General features: G+C 41.1%; 1 protein-coding gene across 1 annotated transcript in view; it reads left to right on the top strand.

Annotated features, from left to right (window-relative positions):
• The window catches only part of TRIM44 (tripartite motif containing 44), a 128,740-nt gene extending 118,919 nt beyond the window's left edge, over nucleotides 1-9,821 (top strand). The window contains exon 5 of the mRNA XM_032283557.1: nucleotides 5,153-9,821. Coding sequence (XP_032139448.1) covers nucleotides 5,153-5,180 — 28 coding nt within the window. The 3' untranslated portion in view covers nucleotides 5,181-9,821. The remainder of the gene's footprint in view (nucleotides 1-5,152) is intronic.
• Nucleotides 9,822-23,072: the final 13,251 nt, after the last annotated feature.

Below are 23,072 nucleotides of genomic sequence, written 5' to 3'. Positions count from 1 at the left end.
TGAGAGCAAATTAATTAGCTCAGCAAGTCTGTATGTTGGAGTGGAGCTTTATTAGCTTTTGTCTGGTGTGGAGTTTTCCTAAATTTTGCTTAAAATGCAAGGCATCCTAATTTCTCATATAAGGATACTGAGTCCCAGAGTCACACAGCAGAACCAGGACTAAAACTGTAGTATTTTCATGTTTTTCTCAGTTAAGCTAAAATAGACTAAGGACATTTTGCTTTATTAAGTTCAGATCCCTTAAAGCACAGTAACCCCCTTATTTTCAGCCCAGGCTGTTGGGGGAGGTGAGTGTGGGACAGAGGGGACAAAGAAGGAACTCTGTTTGGTAGAGAAAGGTCCCTAGATCCAAGCGTTTAGTCCATCTCCCCAGCGGTGCTGATCGCACATTTACTGCCACTAGGCAACCACTTTCTCAGACATTTAGTGAGACTTCCCAATTAGCTCCTTGTACAGTGCCCAGGCAGCATAATTTTTGGAGAATATTAAATATTTGTTAATTTCAGCTGAATCTAGCCTTCCTCCCTTATCAATACCTCTTAATTTGTCCATCTTCCTGAGTTAAATAATCCTTTTACAGCAATAATTAATTAAATACCCAAGAGCTCAGCAGACATGAGTGAGGCCAAGTCACATTAAGTTATACTATATGCTTAGGAAAAGAAACTATTTTTTCTGCTGCCACATTTATTAACTTCCCCTTTATACTCCTACAGCACTGGGGACAGAAGCTGAAAAACTGAGCTGCATATCTATACAGCCTAACTACAAAACTGTCAGACAGTGAAACACTGTAAAATGATGATGATAAAATATAATCATTTTATCAGCGGGTATTTAGGGTCTGAATGTGGGGCTTAAGGCATGTCTCTGACATTTCAGTTCCACAGGCACCACATCAGACCATGCACCCAACTCAGAAGGGATACAGCTTTCTGCTGACTGAGATACCTTAGTCTCATTCTGTCACCCCAACCCCTACCCACAACCAAGAAAGTGTTAAATTTCACACCACCCTCCTAGTCATAATTTAGGAGCTCCCAGTTCCTTTAGCTAAATTTTTTGGTTTGACATCACCTAAAAGAAATAAAAAGTATGTGCCTTTTGCCCATTTTTAAATTAATTCTTGAAATTATATATCAAGTGTAAATAGTTGCTAATGGTGTGATTGCTGACATTATGTAGTTTATATGAGTTTTTGTATAGATTTTTGTCAAAACCTTGGTACTCTGAATTTAGCTTATTAAATTTACAGGCAAGATGTACTATATAATCTAACTGGCAAAGCCAGTTCTGATGGCCAAACCATCCAGCCAAATCAGACTTGCTTTCTGTCGGGATTAAGTCTGATTTCATTTTCTTTCAATTCAAATAAATACTAGTACACACCTCATGACAACTATCTATCTCACTTCTGAATTTGAAGTGTTAGATTGATGGATAGGTAGAGAAAACATACAGCCTTGCCAAGAGTTTCCTGCCTGGGTGAAAAAAGAGACTGTCTCTTATTATTTCTTGCCCTTCTCTCATAGGACTCCTCTAAGGGAGACATTCTAAAATTGTTACGTGCTAAGATTCAGAAGGGTGAGAGGTAGCATTTCTGCTGAAGTGTGGGAGTAAGGTTATCCGGAAAGTGGGAGTGGCTGAAACAAGAACCTTACAGAGCACAGGCATGTTTCTGAGAAAGTAAGTTTTACAAAACAGTGTATGTGGAAGTTAAGGATTTGGACATTTATTTTTCTTAAAGTTACTCAGGCCCAAATACTTCTTGGAAAGTAATTACATACCACAAGGGTATCCATACCTCAGTTTTAAGGCCACCATTTTTAGATACAGCAGTATCCTCAAGCTAGATCAGTGACTGAGCTAAGGCTGGTTAACTAAATTAAACTTCACTCAGCATTTGTTCTCACCAGTGTTTGGCAGGCATGACTTTTCTTGAGACCTGCCACCTAGAAGGGTCAGAGTGATAACTCAACCTTTCTACTTAGTACCTGTATTTCATTAGGTCTGGGGTTGTCATTAAAAAACTCTCCAAGTGAGCAAGGCAGGGTACTGTTGCTCTCCAGATATTCGAAGGGCATTTGGGGATAGAAACACACTTGTTCTCGAATGTAGCATTTCAGCTGCCAGAACTAGGAACATTGGGGGAAAGGTAGGAAGAGGCAGATTTTTATTCAGGATAAGAAGGAAGGTGGGTTGAAGAAGAGGAGCAACATTTTTTATCATTTGTATTGCATAAAACATATAAAGCTTCCACAGTAACCTTGGAAGATAGCATTTCAATGAGGAAATTGAGATTCAGGGAGGTTGGTGACTTACTTAAGTTCCCACAGTTTATTAGTTCATAAAAGGGATTTGAACCTAGTTCAGGCTGGTGACATGAAAGTAATTATGTAATATTGCCTCTCTCATTGGTAATTACCTGCTGTAGAATGGGTTGTCTGCCTAACACCTTTATTTTTTTTAATAAAACAGCCATTATTAACCTCTGACGTCCCACTCCAGTTATAAGTCTCAGTGTGACTGCTAGATGTTTCAGACGAGCACTATAAGTGGCTGAGGTGGAAGGCTATATTACTTCCCTTGCAGAAAGTGAAGACTTTTATAGACTATTTAAGATAAGATCTCATGAACAGCCGGGCATGGTGACTCATACCTGTAATCCCAGCACTTTGGGAGACTGGGGTGGGCAGATCACAAGGTCAGGAGTTCAAGGCCAACATGGTGAAACCCCATCTCTACTAAAAATACAAAAATTAGCTGGGTGTGATGGCATGTGCCTGTATCCCAGCTACTCGGGAGGCTGAGGCAGGGGAATTGCTTGAACCCAGGTGGTGGAGATTGCAGTGAGCCAAGATCGTACCACTGCACTCCAGCATGGGCGACAGAGCGACACTCTGTCTGAAAAATAAATAAGTAAATAAATAATCTCGTGAACATAGACTAACTTATATACAAAGTGAAGTAAGAACATTCAGGAGAGGAGAGGATGCCACACACTAATTATCTTGTTGAATACTTCAGGAGAGACCGCATACAAGCTGAGCAAAGCTCTATGTTACAGATTCAGTTATAACCTCTTTTCTTCTTTATTATTGTGAGAAGAGGGTTATTATAAAAATAAGATGCTTTCTTTGAAGATGCTGTTATGGAATATAAAAGGTTCTCCCTCCCTCCCCCAGCCTGTATCTCACCTACTAGGCTTTAAAGTCCTAGAGGGCAACTCCTGTGTCCATCTTATTCATTATTGCACCTAGCATCATGACTGACACATGGTTGACAGTCAATAAATATTTAGCAAATGACATAATCAGTAAATGATATGCCAGTATCCTAAGATCTCATGTTTTAAACTGTGAGATAAGTTTCAGGCCCAAGAACAGGTCTCTTTTAAGTTAATGAGAAGAGATTTTCTCGGTCAGGACTTCAGACCTTTTTCCCAAGCCACTCTCCAGATCTTACAATAAAGAACCTGGCAACAGGAAAGGAGTTTATTTATAATTTGATTATTTCCAATTTGGCAGGAGTTGTTGACTTCTTTGAGAAAATGATGAAAAGTATGGCGTCTCTCAAAGGAACACACAGATAAAATTCTGTATACAGTTTCATTAGGTTCGTGAACGTTTAAACGTTTAAACTATGTATCTCAAGTTAAGAAGGCTAAAAAGTGAACTGCAGTTTAGGGCAGAGTCACTATGCTGCCCTCATATTTGAAATAAAACTGACAAGAGAACAATGAGAGCTTGCTTTGGATATAATACCAAGGGGGAGACTATGGCGCCAGTTCCAGCTCTGCCTTGATTCTGGTGAGAAGCTTTCATAAAAGACGTTTTGTTCCCTTTGGGACAGATGCTATTAGATACTGCTCCTTAATGACAGCCCACTGTCCAGCTCTTGCTGGCATGCACCCTTCATCCCATGATTGTATAACCAGCAGGAAAAGGGAGTGGAAATAGGGTGCAATTCGAAATGTTGAAGATTATTGAGTTGGTTCTTTGGCTCCTAGCATACACTTACCTTAACTTGCAGAACCTGTTTCTTGAAATGTTTCTGCCTTTAGTGGAAGTTCTAGAAATCTGTTGCCTAAGATATTTTCCCTTAAAGTCTTTCCCAAATGGATGCAAAAGAGTGTAGGTTTTATATAGACATACTTTTGCCCTTCGGAGTATGCTCATTCCTGCTTTTTCAGGCTCTGCCTTCTTCTTGCCCCGATCCCTGTACCAACAGTGTTCTCTCCCAGGACCAAGCCAGAGGTGCTGTAACTCTGAGCAGCTGAGGTACTAGCCATGCCTCTGGGGCTTGACAACCCATTTTGGCCTCTGAAACGTCCGTAACATCTGGTATACCCTGGCCAGGGCAGTAATGACTGACCAGTCCCTTCAGTTGTGTCCATCCCTCCCTCCCTTTCTTCTTGTTTGTATTTCACTTCCTTTTTAAAAACAATTATTTATGCAGCACTTCTATATGCCCAGCTCAGTGCTAGTGCTAGATATACATTGTTAATAAATAGTAGTGCTATTCTTGTATGCTCTAGTCAGGGGTAAAGAGAAGAGTAAATCACAAACAAATAAATTATGTAATGTCATAAGACCTATGAAAGAAATAAGAGAGTCACCAGGGAGTCCTACTAAGTAGAGGCCTTCTCTGATGAGGTGGATATGTCCCTATGGCATGAGTTGAAATCTTGGATTTTTTTCCAAGTGCAAAGTGCCATTGAGAGTGTGGATGATAGTAGCTTTTCCTTGTTTTTTCTCTCCTAATAGATGGCTTAAGGCTTAGAGGAAATCATACATCTGACTTTTACCAGCTATTTACTTTTTTAGTTAAGTTTAACAGAATTAGGACTCTCACCTGCTCCTTTAAATAGCTCTCACTTAGTGTATACCAGGTACTGTGCATTTTATATGTATTCTTTTATTTAATCCTCTAGTAACTCAAAGTGTGTTTTATCATCATTCCCCCTGTGGCCAGATAAATCAATTTAAACAAACTAAGTAACTCTCCTTTGGCCATATTGCTCAATTGTGGTATTAAGACTTAAATTCAGGTATGTCTGACATAAAGCCTATGCCATCAACCAGTAAACTAGGCTGCCTCCCTTCTTGTGATATCTTAACTCACCTGGTTCTCCTTTTTTTCTTTTTTGCAGTGGTGCCAGTGAAGAAGAGGACACATGAAGGCTTACTACCCCCAGTGGAAAATCGTCCCCTCCCCTCGTGTGTATGTGACAGCGTGTATGTAACGGCTTCTGATTTCTGTGAAAGCTGCTCAGCAACAAACGTACTTCCACCGGATGTGTCCCCAGATCCACAGCAGGCACCTATCTCTCCAAGGGATGACCAGTTTTACGCTTACTGACTGTGTGCTTCTCATCCTCTATTTGTGGTAGGTCAAGGAAAAGAGCCCGTTTGATCCACCAGGAGCAATTAAGGGTCCTTCAGGTAATCCCTCAACGGCTGCTTTGAACTTACTCAGGAAAGCCAGCCCCTAAAATATTTTACAGCCAAACAGTACGCTTTGTTAGGAAGGATCTGGAATAATCTTGAAGGAAAGTCAGAGTTTTCTCCCTGGCTATTAACAAAAACCCAATTTTGTTCATATTGAAGCATGAAATAAATGCGGGCAAGGCAGGGCCAAACTGACTCATGTAGACAGCCCCTAAAAGTCCAGTTCTATGTTTGTGAAAATGTGCCATGAATTAAGATGGATGACCGGGAAAAGGTGTTGGAGAAAGAGTTCAAGGTTAGGAAGAGATATTTTTAGTATATGAAGTTATCCAGGACTTGAGATTCCTAATTCAGTGCTGTGGAAGTGAAAAAAAATGATTGAGGAGGTGGAAAGGAAATGACCCTAGGAGGGGAAAAAGGACCAAAGAAACCTGATTAACAGTTGAAATCAGTATTTCCGAATTCAAATTGCTTGAATTTCCAAAATAGTCACTAAAGGATCTAATAGAACCAGAATTATTTGGGTGAATTCTGCAGGTTTTATGGGCTTATCACAGTATTAAGGGCTGGAATGTATATTACCAAATGGGAATTTTCAGTGTAGGTTTTTGCTAGTCCCACCCCCATTTTAGCCTAGTTTGGCTTAAATGCAGTAGAGGGAGAATTATTGCCACTCCATGTGTTCTGAATTCAGCTCATCTCCCAGCAGATAAGATATATACCCTCCTTTAACTCTAACCAGAACCCTTCTTCCTGTGGCACCCCCCACCCACAGACCATCAAATCTCCCACACCCTGGATCTTGCTCTCCTCTTAGTAACAGAGACACACTCGAAGTTGGACTTCCTTACTTTTCTCTACACCCAAATCACAGTTTCTTACAACCAAGCTTTGTACTCCCAAGTAAGCAGGGATGTGCTAGGGGAATATAAAACTGCAAACTTAAAAACCTGCATCTTCTTGAAGCATCAGTTTTATTTACCAAATAGTTTGGAGTCAGGAGATGACTTTATTTTTATATAAAAGTTATATTATAGAATAAAATGTTCATTCACGTAGACTGTCAAGATAAAATAGGAATCTTGAAAGGTACTTCTTACTTGCAAATGGCTATGTGTTCACTCTTCTCTGTCTTTATGGTATTTTGGTGTTCACTTATGAGGAATACAACGGGAACCATATCCATGCAGACTCTGGGACCTAGACTTCTAGTGCGTCTAAGGCAAAACCAAAGCAGCCTGCACTAGGGGAAAATCCCTTTTCCCACCTGCCTGTCTGCATGTGACCTGTGTACCTATTACAAGCATTAGGGCCAGCTGATTTTTGTGCTTGCAGGATGGTTTTGAAACGGAAACAATACTTGTTTACTGTAGGAGTCCTATTTATTTTTCAGTCTTGTGAATGCTGTGAAATGATTTATTCCTTTGAGGCCAGGAAGCTCCCAGGCATATATGCGTCTGGGTTAGGATTGTCATAACTCACTAAAGATGTCAGGATATTGGGGCTAAATAGAGTCTGAAATGTTTAAAACAAAAAAAAAGTGTTTTTCTCTCAAACTTGTGGCGAAGAAATGGCTAAGACAATTTTGATGCTTTACCTATCTCTGCAAAGACTGGAGAATTTGGCATACCGTTAATTACAACCTCCAATCATATCCAACAAAACTACCCTAAAAGAAGGACCAGTGGTCACTCTCAAAGTTTAAATATCAGAAGATTAAAAAGATTTTAGGATTTAGAAGCATGTTGTCTTTCCCCAATAATCATTGTTTGATCTCCAAATAGTAGCCTTATATTAGCAATGGACAGATCATTGGCTGTCCATATCTGATCATATGTTATTACTTTGAATCAGTATTTGGGAAATTCAAGCCTTTATGCAGTGGATATAAATGGAAATATAAAAATATGTGCTAACCTGTCTCAGTAACTTATCATATCTCTGTAATCCTCAAGGAAAGCACTTTTGCTTTTTACTTAGAAAGAGTTTGAGATTTGCTTTATAGGCTCCTGCTGTCTTCAGCACCTGATAAAACTTTAACCAGGGAAGCATTAAACACAGTACAGCAGCTTTTGCTAAGGCTCCTAAGTTCCTGCCAGCAGCATTTATCAATGTAAGAACTAGGATGCTTCCTGCAGTGGCACCACCTTCCCCCAGAACTGGAGCATGCTGCTTGGCCTTAAGCCCCAGCATGATGAGGCTTCCCTCCTGCCAGGTTAGTAAAAGTTAGAGAGCTCAGAGTTGTGTCTTGCCTGGCTGCAGGTTGCAGGGTTTGCAGAAACCCCTAAGGAGATGTCACCAAGGGAGGCAGGTAATGAATGTCTCCAGAATCAATCAGATACTCAGCAATATCTAGCTACCTTTCAAATGCTGAATTTCTGGATGCTGAGGGGGGACTTTGGTTTGATATCATTAAATCCAGGACAGTCTCAAGAAGTGCTTGGAGTCTCAGCTTTGACAGCTCAAGAAAAGAAATAACTTATATTAAGGAACAACTGTGAGCCAGGCCCTAAACGACACCCTATTTCTTAGATAATAAAACAGACAGGGAGCATTAGAGTCACTTGCTTCAAGTTACACAGGTAGGAAATACTCAAGCCGGATCTTGAACCCAGTTCTCCCTAATTCTGTGGACAGGTACTTTGTACCATATACCCTGGTCCACCTAAAGACAGAAGGATAAAGAGGCTTCCAGTTTTCCCACTGCACTCTGACCATCCCAATTTATGAATCTTTTTCAAGGTGACATTTCACAGTTGTAGTTAGGGCTCAGAAATGGCATTGTGGTACCCTTATTTCTTTCCTTTAGCAGATACTTTAAGTACACCTTGCTGACCTGAGCCCACCCCCAGGAGCTGGGAGAACCTTTCCTTTTTTGTGCCGTCTTCCATAAAAAGGTGTTTCTTGACCTTCAAGGGTACAGAAGTTTGCAGCAGTAGTAAAAGTAAAGGGTGTTCTGCTCTCTACTCAACTTTATTTGAAAATGTTGGCAGCTTCTCTGCTGTAGAAAAGGAAATCTTCCTATTTCAGTAAAGCTAGCCGCCAGTGTGCTCTGTGAGGATGTAGCGATTCAAAGTCCAGTGAATCTGGACTCTTCTACTGATGCCTGTTTATGTGTGGTGGGGGGTTGGTGGTGGTTGTGTGTACCTATATATAAATGACTAAATGACAAGTGTGATATGTGTGTATATGTATATACATACATATATATCCACACACACCACATATGGAATACTTGAGAACTAAGGAAAACGCAAAGCAGCCCCTTCATTATCTTGCATACTACTTCAGAGGTTTCTGTCAGCCCTAATTACAAGTGCCGCCATATAGTTGGAGCTTAGGTACTTGCTTACAAGAAGAGCAATTCTCTAGCAAAGTTATTAGCTCCTAAAGCACTGAGTCAAAGTGATAGCCCTGAAGGAAATTGCACTCCAGCCCTCCTCCAAGATGTTTAATAACACAGGAAATTTGGATGCCCAGCCATTTTGGTGACCTGAGAGTCTAACTACTCAAGTTAGACCTGAGGGCACAAATGCAGAATTCATGATCATGTAGTAGTGGCAGGGTCTAGGAAGTCCTCTCTCCCCAAGTAGAAAATATTATCTTGCCATTCCTGAAATTCCACATTCATATAATGGCCGTTCAATACATGCTTCTCAATAAGAAAATGAATTGCATGTTTACTGTGTGCTGACAACATCAGATTTTTATGTTTAAAAAAATCTCATTATGGATTGAGTCCAGCCCAGCCCTAAGAGAAGAAGAAGGCCCATAGGGGAAACTTCAGATCTCATTATTATTGCCTTTATCCAGCAGTGCTTATGAAGCCCCCTAACCCTGTCCCATTCCAGAACCCGTAAGACTCAGGCAGTTCTTGCTTCTGGAGGCCTGCCTGGTAAGATAGTATCATTTGGAACTGAGAACATACCAGAAACAACAGAACAAGGCCCAGAGCAGAAAAATGAAAATAAGATATTTGTGGGTACATTGGTGCAAAAAAAGCCACGGAGCCCATACTGGGCTTGATATGACTTTGACGGGACTAATACTTAATGAGAGTTAAATCTGACCAGTCTTTCTACAGTGACAGGCCACACTGCATGAATGGGGAGAACCAATGAATTCATTGTCCTCTGCCTATTTTCCTGTGCATAGTCACATTCCCTTCCTAGTCATCTTCCCCTTCCACCCTTTACATTAAACAAGGGAACACTGAATCTTTCAAGGGAATTACGCATTTGAGTTAATGTTTCAGTATATCATTTTCATACTGTAAATTATTTTGTAAGAGAGATTTACTGCTATCCCAGGATGTTCGGACTCGGCGCCCCTGTGCATTTGGAAATCAATAAACTATTACTGGAAATGCCATTTGTTTCTCCGAGTTGTGCACAAAGGACCCTGCAAGGTGTAAATATTCATGACGATCTGCATACTTCACTGTGGTAATGCTAAAGATGCTGGTGTTTTGGTTACTAGATGTGGGAGTCTAATTTACTTCTGACTTTTCCAGAGTGCCTTAGGAGATCTCTGGGAAGTGGTAAAAGAACAGACTGAAGATCATTATTACTTAGTGATATGTTTTCTCCTCAAAACGATCGAGGCCGAGATTAAATTTTATGAGCAACTTAGATTGTAACCTAAAAAATACTTGGTGCTGAATTATGTTTTCAAATAACATTAAAGCTTTAGAATTTGGATGAACTACAAGGAAAGTCAAATTGTAATTTTTGACATATTTTCTAGAAAAAAAATATGTCATTATAGAGCAAATTACAGTTAGGCCAGCAAAATCTTTGTTTTGTGAAACTTTAGAAGTACATATTTGCATGTAGTTGATGAAGAAATAGAATTGAGTTGTAAATGAAGCAATTCCAATCTGGTTTGTAATCCATTGAAATCAGAAGTCATATACTCAGGGGCTTTCAGGAGCCAAATGTGAAGACTCAAGATGGTAGATATTGTGTGAATTAGAAAATACCAAGCCCTGTCTAAATGCATTAAAATTTAATGTTTAAAAATCCTAAAACCCACCAGCAAGTATGTCTGGAGGGGCAGTTTGTGGACTCTCCTCTAAATTTTCTTTTAACAAATATATCTTCATCAGACCCTTTAGATAACAAATATATCACCCATCAGACTGCGTGAGAACCTTGAGGAAATTGTCCATGTAGGGATATAAATTGCTCAAGGTTACCCAACAAGCCAGGCTGGTAAAGCCCAGGACAGCAGACTCTCTGTCTCCAGGAGCAATCATTAGGCCCTACTTCCCCTTCCTCAGCTGTGGAGGACACTACTGCCTGGTCGGGTGACACTGCCTGCCACTGTAGCACTTAAGAGTCTTCAGTGTTTTAACAAACCACAATGTGTTTGGAGGTTTTCTTCCTTGCTTCCTGGTGCCAGCATCTCAATACCACATCCATTGCCCCAGCCCTTTCTTGTTTTATCTTTCCCTCTGAAAGCTACAACTCTCTTACTTTGTTTTATTACTCTTTGTTTGGTCCAACTTATACATGGCCCCATTGCCTTTATACTCACAAAAAGGTAGAATTTTAGCTTGTCTGGAATATCTCCTGGCCTTCGCAAGGCACCAGAGTTAGAGACACCCAACAGAAAGTCATAATAAGAGAAGATGTCACAGAAATAAAAACAAAATCAAAAGACTGCTTGAAGTCAATAACAGGCTGCACTAAGTGTCTGTACTTGTTAAATATTGTAATCTCAAGGTTTAAAGCATTCATTTTTGTTCATAATAAGAGCTGTCACTTAGCTGTTTCTCTGGGCCAGGCACTCTCCTAGTTGTTTTTCACATTATCATAATTGTAACAGCACCAATACTATCATTCCCCACTTTATTGCTCAGGAATCAAATTTAGAGAATTAAGTACTGTGACCATGGTTACACCCTAATAAGCAGGAAGCCAGGACTTAAACCCAGGTCTAGCAGACTTCGCAGCTTCTTTCCTTAATCTCTTCTCTCCTAGCTGCACTGATTCCACCTTGTATTGGTGAATAACAACACTGATCCCCCTACACCTACCCCGACACATGTACAGTATGGCCGTGGGACAACGGAGTTTGCCCTTTGCAAAGAAGGTCTTGCTTTGTATAGCCTGGAAAATGTCATGTAAAATTGAGGGAAGGAAGTCTAAGGATAGCAGTGAAATTTTCTTATGGCCTGAAACTGCACTTTCGGAAGACAAGACTGTTAGACTTGCTTTATCTTCTTTATTCCAAGGCCATAAATAAGGAAATCAACAAGAGAGGCAAAACTATGTCTTCTTTTGCTAGGGCCTTAGATTCCTGAAAGTCAGCCAGCTCTGACACTGAGTCTGTGATTTAATTAAACATCTCGAAGGCTCTCCAACTGCTTGACATCAGGCCAGCTTCATATTCTTGGAAAGGGAAACAGCAAAAGGAGCTTATCTGTTTTAAAGTTCACTTATTGAGTTCAGCTGTCATGGCCACAGCATACCATTTGCCTTATAACATTTCAGGATTCATAGCAACTCATTTACCTAGGGCTTAGCCACCTGATAGCTTCACCTGTCCCTATTTCCTGAACACAAAATCTAAACTGGTGGTTTGACAATGAGTAATTGAGACAGAACTAGAAAAATCTAGAGCCTCTGCTCAACCCATCAAAAATGAGAATTAAGAAGTAAGCAAACAATGCTTCCAAGCAGTTGAAATAAATACCACAAAGCAAATGCATAAGACAAAGGCTCTACATCTACTCATGAAGCACCTACTCAGAACCTATTTGCTCTTACTTCACACATACTTCTTCTTCTTTTTTTTTTTTTTTCTGAGACAGTGTCTTGCTCTGTCACCCAGGCTGTAGTCCAGTGGCATGATGATGGCTCATGGCATCCTCCGCCACCCGGGTTCAAGTGATTCCCCTGCCTCAGCCTCCTGAATAGCTGGGTCTACAGGCGTGCACCACCACACCCAGCCAATATTTTTTTTTAATTTTAGTAGAAATGGGGTCTCACCATGTTGGCCAGGATGGTCTCAATCTCCTGACCTCATGATATGCCTGCCTCGGCCTCCCAAAGTGCTGGGATTACAGGTGTGAGCCACGGTGCCTGGCCACTTCACACATGTTTCCAAATATAAAGGAGAGAAACAGACTTCTAGAGGAAACAAGAAGGAAAAAGAAGGACAGCAATAGAGAAAACAGAAATTTTGAGTAGACTGAAAAGCTCCAAAAGCCCAGATATAGGGGTTTAGTGCCAAAAACAGCCTATACACATCTCAATCTTTAAGAGCCTTGCTGTATCATAGGACAATGTGATTATATTCAAAATGATGATCCTGTGCACTGTATATAAAATAACTATGCTCAGAAGGCAAAAATCGGTCTATCAAACATTTTAGAAATATTTACATCCCAGTGGTTAAAAAAAAAACTTTTAGGAATTAAATAAACCATTGACCATCCAGAATATTTAGCTAAATCAAACAATATATATCCCCCTAGCTGATGTTTTATTGTTTTATGAGCCTCTGGTGTTTAGAATTTTTTTTTCACAGTTTTGTAAGTGACTTTCATGCTACAGCGCTTTGCATATAATGGCATGAACAATGGAAATGCCAAGTTTCCAATGTGATGAATAAAACTAATAACTAGAATACAGGTCAAATTCTGTTAAAACAAATACTGCTACCATAAAAGTCACTTAAGCATCCCTGTTATTTCTAAGCCCCTGTCGATTGTCCATTTATTTTAGCCAATAGTCATTCAACAAAATTGGAGCATAATACAAAGAAACTGGACCCTCAGCACAGGTTGGGTGTAACACAATTTAACCTCTATAACAGATTCTCACTTGTATTTCTCCAGCTCTTTGCTATAAGAAGAATAAACGTTATATAGATATAATACCAGTGTGAAAAGCTTGTGGTTGGTTGGTTCTAAGAGAAGAAAGAATTTAAAAGCAAGGGACACATGAAGTCATGTGGCAATTCCTCACTAGGGAATTTGGTCTTCAGGGCCACTTTTGACCTTAATCCATGTTGGAGCTGTCAACCAAAGAGTTGCTTGCATATAATAATGGTATAATGCATATACTAAGCCTTGGAATGAAGACATGATTCATTTCTCATGAATCATTGAGCATTCTGGGGTAACCTGGCCCTGATCTGGTGATGCTAAAATGTAAAAACCCAGACGCATGTGACTAGAACTGTCTTTTCTCCCATCATGCACTGCTTTCAACACTGCATGAGTGTAAAAACATTTGCTATGTTGATTATAGAGAGAGATGGTCTAAGTTAATGAGCTGCATCCCATTTGGTATCCAGGCAAGGATTTTTCCATACCTATCCTTTTGCTGGTGGTAATGATGATGGTGGTATCCTTTTGTCACTTGCTATAACATTCTCTATCTATCCATCTTTTCTTTTACGTAAATATTTTTATGACTTCATTGCAACCAGAATTTTGTAATACTCTTAACAACAGAGGGGATTAAATCATGATTCACTTCTCAACAGTACAATCAGCAGTAAGAGGAGGAGGAGGAGGGAGGGAGAGGAAATTGTCCACCTTTTCTCAATACCTGGCTGAGACCCCAAATTCACATCATGCTTTAAGTTAATAAATCCTGGGCACTGCTCAGCTTGAGGAAGCAGGCATTGCTTCTTCATATTTCAGGGTGAGACAAGTGGTCTGTTGAAGCCTTGCCACTACAGGATACGTTCACCTCTGCTTGCTTTCCTTCCTAAGCCAGAGTGTAGTTAAACATTTATGCGTCCCAAGCCAGGAGATCAAATTAAGAAGAGGTTAGCTACTTTGCCTGGCTCTTAAGAACATTGAGTCCAAGTATGGTTTTCTGGCTTGAGGGTGGCCATTTGCTGCCTCACTGTTTTTCTCAGGACATCTGGAGATCAGAGGTGTTAATTGGAAGTAAATTTTCTGTATTTGGTTTCTCTCCACACATGATGAGACCTTTTAGACCCAGTTGGATGACTATATCCTAGCATGAAATTCAACTTCTAAGTAGGAAGAACAATGATAGAGGAATGAGACTCTCTTTGACTTGGTGGCAGTAGTGGCAATAGGGAGTGTCAGTAGGGTAGTTTCAGGTGGGAGGATGATAAACCACTGATAACAATAAAAATGGGTATTTCTCAACATTCAAGCCAATTTCCTATTTGATAACAGGTGGGTTCTGATCTATTTTCCTAAAATTAATATTTTCCCTGGAAGATTCTGACCTGTCTGATCAAATAAAGGGATTCCTTCTGAGAGTATACCTAGCTCACTTGTGGCCAAACTATACTTGCCTGTTATGTATTCAAACAAGCTTGCCTGTTAATCTCCTTCTCTTACCTCTATTCTGAGGACAACACGTGGAAGAAGAACTAGGGCACCTGGGGATCCACTGTTGCATATGTTTAAGTGGTATAAGGAAGTCAGGATTCCTAGAATTGTCTGTCTTTTACCATTTCTGGGACAAAGAGAAAATCCATCTGGAATGTTTATGCCCCTCTGAATAGCCAAGTCATGGGCTTGTTGGCTTTCAGTCACTGCCTTCAGAAAAAGACAATTTCACAATGACTTACTTTCTAATCACTGAAACAGCTTCATGAGGACATGCAAAACAGCTGTCTATCTTCAGGCTTGGCCCATTGTCAAATGTCAAACTTGCAGAGCAAATAAGAGACCTGGCCTAGTTCACAAGGCAGTCAGAAGTGATCCAGAGTTCAGGCTCCCCCTCCCTTTTATCCCTCCACCCTGCCTCCACTCCTCCGCCTCCCATTCTTCCGGCCTTTCCATCTGGAAACCATGACTCTCATGGATTCCAGGCACAAATTCTCAGATTTCAGATGTTTGGGAAATTTCTCAGCTTGGGTCATTCTTCAAGAGTAACAGATTCAATTTGGGAGAAAAAAACAGCTGAGACCCTTCCACAGAAGAGAAAATAAATAAGGTGTGGTGTGTATCCATCCTCTTTCCCACTCAGTTCCAAAACCACACACAATGTCTAACTTCAAACAGAGTATTTAGATCCCCCCTGGGAAGGAACAGAATGGAAAAACAATCTCCACTCATAAAGACACTTTTCTCCCTTCTACGATATAAACACAACTGGCATCAGATAATACAATGTAATTGATTTTGTGTGTGTAGTTGGGGAAGGGAAGAGTCTCTAGAGGGAAGACCTAAGAGTAATGGAATGAAAAGTAAAATTTAACGTAAATTGTTGGGAGGAAACTGTTAACATTATGAACCACTTGACCCTAGTGTTGCATCTTCAGAAAAAAGAACAATGTGCCGTCTTCTGTATTTGGAAAATGGAACAAGCTTGTTGTTGATATGAGGTTTCAGAAGCAGACAGACTTAGTTTTAGTACTGACTTTGTCCTTTACTAACTCTGAGTGATTAAATGAGCAGACGGCCTACAGGGCTCAGTACGGTGCCTGACACATAGTAAGCACTTAAAAATGGTAGCTATGACTATTGTGCTGGACTCCTGTTAGGAATTCAATAGGTGGAGACACCCTCATGTTGCCCTCACTGAGCTGCTCTGACCCCTAGATGCTCCCTACAGCTGTTTCACAGCCCTCTGTACCACATCCCCATGTTGCAATGTTTCATATCAACGGTAAGTACCTCAAAGTACTGTATGTGTTTACTTGTTCCTATGGTTGATATCTGTAACTCTTTGAAAGTTGTATTATTTGCTTGCGGCTATATTACTAATGATGACAAAGTTGCCTGGCAGAGTAGATGTTCAAAAAATATTTATGGACTTAAACTGAAGGACATCTTGATAGTGTCCGTATCCAGAGGTGCTACAGATATTATATCTTGATGCAGAAAACTGAAAGATGCTGTTAGCTACATCTGCCCTAGAATGAGTACCCAGAGCAAGTGGCACCACCAAAAGGCACCTTCTTTTCCCACGAGAAGGAGGAAGAGTTGAAAAGCCTCACTCCCATCCCTGCTCTGCCGCTAACAAGTTGTACAGCATTTGGCCAATCATGTTCTCTCTCTCCATGCTCCTAAAATGAGAGGTAAGGTCAGAGAATCAGAGAAAATCTCTTTTCTTTTCCATCTCTAACACTGTAAGATCTTAGCAAAGTAAAAAGGAACAATGGTAATGGGAAAATTGTTTAAGAGTCGCAAGTCATCTTTTTTCTCTCCATGTGTGTTAGCACACGTGTTTGTCTGTGGGTGTGTATGCATGTGTGTGGAGGCTACACCAGGAAAACTGGATCCATATGTAGACTTTGTAGAGAGCAGCACTGCTCCCAATGTGCACAAGCCATGTGATATGGTTTGCCTCTGTGTCCCCACCCAAATCTCATGTTGAAATGTCATCCCAATGCTGGAGGCAAGGCCTGGTGGGAGGTGGTTGGATCGTCGGGGAGGTTTCTCATGGCTTAGCAACATCCATCCTTTGTTGTTGTTGTCATGATAGTGAGTTCTTGTGAGATCTGATTGTTTAAAAGCGTGGGGCACCTCTCCCCGACCTTCCTCCTGCTCTGGCCATGTGATGTGCTCACTCTGCCTTTGCCTTCCACCATGATTGTATGTTTCCTGAAGCCTCCCCAGAACCCAAGCAGATGCCAGCATCATGCTTCTATGCAGCCTGAAGAACTGTGAGCCAATTAAACCTTTTCTTTATAAATTATGCAGCCTCAAGTGTTTCTTTATACCGGCAAGAGAGAAGACTGATATATCATGAAAAAAATGTACCACAGTCAAGCAAAACAGTGGGCCAAACAAAGTTAAATAGGTTTCTGTCCCATAGAATTTCTGGGGGCTTTTAATATGTTCACGTGCATTGTAGAGCTTCCATGTAACAACTATCTGGTTTTCTGGCAGTTCTGTGTAACAATTTTAGGAAACACTGATTTAGAGATGAGTTTAACGCTTCCTGAGTTAACTATTCAGAGAACGAAGGCCCAAAAAGATTAAAGGATTTGCTTAAGGTCACCTGGCTATTGGGAAACCTGAGTTCTTACTCACATTTGGCCACTGCATCCCAGAAGAGAATGTCTGTTTCTTGACTAAAGAGCCTACGTTAGAACATTCTAGGAGACACCTCAGGGTTTCTCCCTTGACTCTAAAGGGAAGCATTTGATAGGCTGCAGTTCTCTGTCTCAGGACTTGCACAGACATTAATGTTCAGCACCATGCAAGCTTCTTTGTCAGTGTGGTGCCATCTGTAACATGGGGTGCAGCTCTGACAAGCTGTGGTTCTCTCTCTCTCATTCTTCTTTCCTCCCTCCCTCCTGGTTCTCTTTTCCAAGTTACATTCCAGGCTCACTATTGTCATACTCTTGGAGTGATGGTAAAGAATAAAGACAGCACTGACCTGCTTGATTAAGATCTCTACCACAGGGGTATTCAAGTACTGAGTAAGCCTTGTGCATGGGAAGCCTCTTGACTCAAATGAATGGTGACTGGGAAACTGAGGTGGAAGGCCACTAAAGATGGCAGTTTGTCTCTGGCCTCTCATAGAGTTCACCATGAACCATTCTCAAATGCCTTCCCTGGCATGTTAGCCTGAGGCCTCAGAAGAACTGTCGGATGCCTTGTAGGGGTATTAGTGTGTGACAGGCAGCAACATGGGAGTGGGAGGGGTAACAGTAGGCATGTGTGTGTACAACATCACAGGGAAATATGGGCATATCAGAAAGAATAATGACTTGGCACCCCTCCAAACTGCTATTTTTTAGATATTAGGTCAATATTTATTTAGAGAGGATGGAGGCAGGTGTGGGGTAGGGAGCTGGAATCTGTGCCCCTACCTGCTTACCACCCTCACAGAAACAAAAGCCCAGGCCCTCTTTTTAGAAGACCATTTAGGGAACATCTGTTGTCATTCCAGCCTAACGTTTTTGGGGTCTCACCCCACCCACTTCCAAATGGCTTTCAGATTATTTCTTCCAATTCCATACAATTATACCCCTGAAAGGAGTTCTTGGAAGTTCAGTTTTGTCCATCTCATTATTAAGGTTTTTGCAGCACCACAACCCCCTCCCCCAGCAAACTGGTCGTATGGGGTGTGTGTGTGTGTGTGGGTGTGTGTGTGTGTGTGTGTGTGAGATCAGGCTAGTGATTTAGTGAGGAGCCCACTCCTCATCTAGAAAGTACGCATGACACCAAGATCACAGCACTCCCCATGTGGTCGCTGGCTGTCTCGTACAGAATTCATGACCTTTCAAGTAAGAAGAGACATGAGAGTGGTATTTTCTTAGGAGATTATTAGACCCACCAGAATGTAACAAGAGCATCTAGTGATGGTAAAGGATAAATATTCCCACGTACTGGGGCAGCTTTCTTTCCTCTATCTCCTCTTCATCCCTTTCCTCAGCTTCCTCCTAGTGTTAGCCCTAGTGTTGCATCTTCACAAAAAAGAACGATACTCCTTCTCTCCCAGGAATAGAGGAACTTCATCCAGAAAACTCATGGGAAACAAATATGCCTGGAAAAAGCTATTGCCTGATTGGCTCCCAATTCTCACTGTGACGTTGCACACCTTTCAAGTGACTTTGTTTTTAGGAATGCACAACCCAAGAATGGCCTTGAATTGGATCAACCCACCATCTCACTTCGTAATACTCAGCCTGACATGACAGAAAACCAAGACAACCAGTTAATATAACTGGGAAAAAAAAATCAGTTCAACTAGTTGTCTGGCAGAAGTTAGGTACAACTGTTGATCGAATTATGCATTTTAAAAAGAGGTTGCATAGGTACAGCAGAAATGAAATCCTTTTATGACTTTGAACTTGGGTCTTTATATTAACATAAAACTCAAAGATTGTTAATGAAGACAAGATTTCCAATAAAAACATTTCCAATAAAATGCTTCTAGTTAGTTTCCTTTCCCAGGTGAAGTGGCCAACTTCATTAAGCCCAGTGGCTGCCTTTTGCCCAAGCTCTCTCTCCTTGAAACAGAGGTAAGTTCTCTTTGAGCGAAATAATTGGAGCATGGACTTCTAGATCAGAATGCCTGGGCCTGGCATTTACAAAGTCACTTTAAACAAGTAACTTATATGCCCTGTACTTCCATTTCCTCATCTCTTACCACACTGGGTGGGTGAGAGGATCAAATAAGATAATGGATGAAAAGTGCTTAAAACAGTGCCTGGCACATAGTAAGCCATCAAGAAATAAAAGAGTTAGCAATATTAGCATCATTATAACTTGATTGGTGTAGTAATAAAACAAGTTTTTGGACGGGAAATTTGGTGGTATCCAACCCCATTTTTAGACGTCTCCCTGAAAGAAATATGATATAGGTACAAAGCTTTTTGCATAAAAATGATCATGTAGCATTGCTTTTAAGGGCAAAAATATGGTAATGACTTCAATATTCATTATCAGGGGATGGGCTAAGTGTCCAGGAATCCGTCCATGTAGAATAACACTGTCCAGAAAATCAAGGGTAGGTTTATCTCTGCTGACTCATCCCAGCCAACAGTGCTTCCGAAAATCATTTGAGGCCTCCAAGTTCAGATTGGCAATCACAGCTTTCCTTCCTGCAATCACGGAATATTCTCTGGGAGGCTAATCAGGATGATTTTGTTTTACTGGGAAGAGTGGATTTGTGTCACTCAAGCCAAACTCTGAAGAGGCACAAGCCCTAATGAGGAAGCGATCAAGAAACAAGGTTGAATGACACCCTGGTTCCCAGTATAACCCCATCTTGTTACTGTTACCTGCAAGTCATGGGGCCAGTAGGGTATGACAAATGAGTTAAAACCTTAAGTTTTGGACTTTGATAACTTTCTTAGAGGTTTCTACTGTTGAGAAGAAAAGGTCATCTGCTAGGCCACGTTCAAGCAGAGAAAAGTGGAATTTTTCCCATCCATCGTGACTCCCCAGTCCCAATTCTTTAGGGTATTTTTATTCATATTAACCAAAAACCCTAAGTTGGAAGTGGGACCAAGCCCCTTACCACTTTACCACTCCCTAACGTCATGCTATGTCGGATTTCTACCAAAGAGGAGCACTAATCAAGATCCCTTTCCCCAAAACAAAAGCTTTTCCCCCTTGAGGCTCTTGTTTTGTTTGGGTCCTTCTTGTTATCCTGACTTGCCCTGTGCTTCCTTTTCCTTGGGCCCCATTTCATTCCAATATCAGGAAAGAAGAAGAGAAAGTACAGACCACAAGAAAGAAAAGCAGTGTAATTTTGGGTGCTTTATACACCCACAGACGATGACGACTCCTATTGTAATATCCCGCATCATGTGTATCCTTGAGCACTCCATCGTGCCCTTGGCCCTTCCTAGTCCCCGTTCCTTGTCTTGCAGCGATAGAATGAAAAAGCTGAAGGCCGGGTATGGTGGCTCACACCTGTAATCCCAGCACTTTGGGAGGCCGAGGCAGGCGGATCACTTGAGGCGGGAGTTGGAGACCAGCCTGACCAACATGGTGAAACCCTGTCTCTACTAAAAATGCAAAAGTAGCTGAGCGTGGTGGCTTATGCCTGTAATGCCAGCTACTGGGTAGGCCGAAGCACGAGAATCGCTTGAAACCAGGAGGCGGAGATTGCACTGAGCCTAGCAGATCACGCCACTGCCCTCTAGCCTGGGCGACAGAGTGAGACTCTGTCTCCAAAAAAAAAAAAAAAAAAAAAAAAAAGGTGAGGCGAACGCCTCTGCGCCCCCTAGAGGTTGGAGAGTGCGACCAACAAGGAGTATGAACGCGTGGAAAAGCTCAGTGCTAGCCTGCAAACTGTTAGCAATGAAGAGTGAGCTTGTGGGACAGGCGGATCCAAGCTCCAACCGCCCTGAAGGGAGATTATAATTCCCAGTTCCTCCTCAAGAACTTCTCCATTGTAAATCAAATCCCACTTTTCCTCTTGCTCCCAGGCCTTTGCTTCTGTAAACCAAATTTCCTCATTAATAAGAATTGGAGATTGTGTTCCCCCATGCAGTGCCAGACCAGGCCAGCAGGGGTCTGACATTAGTTGCTTTTAACCTGCAATGTCTGGCTGTCCACCGTGGTGGCTGGGTGAGTGAACTTGAAGTGAGGAGCTAACAGCCACGGCTGGAGAAAGGTATAAATAGTGCATCCATTTTTGTAGTAAAACTATAAACAGCCCAGCCCACAGGCTATCGATTTTCTGTATCCACGATGAAGTGCTTGGTTTAATACACTTTTCATGCTTACTCTGAAAATGCAGTCCTAAAGAGAGCTACCTTAATCCAGGATCTTGTCTGAAACAATTCACTAACTGCTGTTTGCTCTCTAAAGAAGATGCCATGAGGACTAAAGGTGATATAATAAAAACGACCATGTCCCAGAAAGCAAATGTCTCCAACTTATAGAAGCCATAGTTTAAAAAACAAAAGAAAACATGAGTTTAGTATTTCTGGATCATTCTGAAGGTTGGTATTTCAAACTGTAAGCTCAAATATTTACATTGTCCTTGAATATATTTTTATTGTGGCTATTAATTACATCAATGATTAAATACTTAAGAAAACTATTGTGCTTTGCAGTTTTCAGTCTTTTTACATACATTACCTCGTGGTCCTTTAATACAAGAAAAAATTACTAGTTTCATTTTATAGCCAATGAAATTGAGGCTCACAGGGGTAAAGAATGTTGCCTGAGATCACACCACTAGTAGTAGCAGAGCTGGCAGTTTTCCACACCAAATGCAGCAATTAAAGTCCATGGGCATTAAAAGACATTTACATGTGCAAACATTTATATAATGCAACCTTATGATAAATGGTTTTTCAGCAACCTGATTTACTTGTTAATATCTATTTATATCTTGTTGCTATGATAGAATAATCATACTGTAATTTCTTTAAATTATGGAATGCGTGCTTTTGATGAAGTGCACATTCCTTCACTTCATATAGCCCTGTTCTATGTTTGGCTCTTTGATGAGATGGCAGGAAATGGCAAGAATCCAATCTACCCAGTTTCAAAAACTTCTTATCTTCAACAGGTCACTCTTTCAGAGGAAACGAAACTGTTTTAATCACACAACAACCTGAAGAGCTAGGTACTATTATTTTTCTAGATGAAAGAAGAGGCATAGAGAAGCTAACTTGCCCGAGTGCAACAACTATAAAGTGCGAGGGCTGATTTCTACCCAGCTAGACTGACCCCCTGCCAAGGCCACATCACTATGGTACCGAGGGCAAAGACCCTCCAGATGGCACAGAAGAGGTAACAGGACAGACTCTATAATTTCCCCCAGAAGAGTCTAACGTGGTTGTGAGAACTAAATGAAAAAGGCTATGTTGTCACACCTTGGAGAATAGGGAGAAGCGTTACAGGTTTTTAAAAAGTCAAATGCAATATGGATTTAAAGGGACTTTATAGACAACATTATGATTTTGATACCAATCACTCTGAGCTGCTCAGGTTGTCTCAGAATCTCCACTTTCTCCCCTCCCTTTTGTTTAGAGGTTTAATGACCTCAGATACTATTAAGGAAAGTCACCTTGAGCTTGCCTGTCTCTAGCCACCAGCACACCAGAGCCGGCTGTGGCAATCTGCCCAATCCCTACAGTGTAAGTTCCCTACTATGTGCAAGCATTTTACAGACTGCCTCAACAAGAGGCACTTCAGGCTGCCTAATGAGTGGGTGTCTACTCCCTCTTCTTGCAGTATTGGGTACAAGGATTCCC

Source organism: Sapajus apella, unplaced genomic scaffold (assembly GCF_009761245.1).
Source record: "Sapajus apella isolate SASKATOON/1434 unplaced genomic scaffold, GSC_monkey_1.0 scaffold14, whole genome shotgun sequence".
NCBI lineage: Eukaryota > Metazoa > Chordata > Mammalia > Primates > Cebidae > Sapajus > Sapajus apella.
The sequence above is the reverse complement of the archived record's forward strand: the minus strand, read 5'-3'. Positions and strand labels throughout refer to the sequence as shown.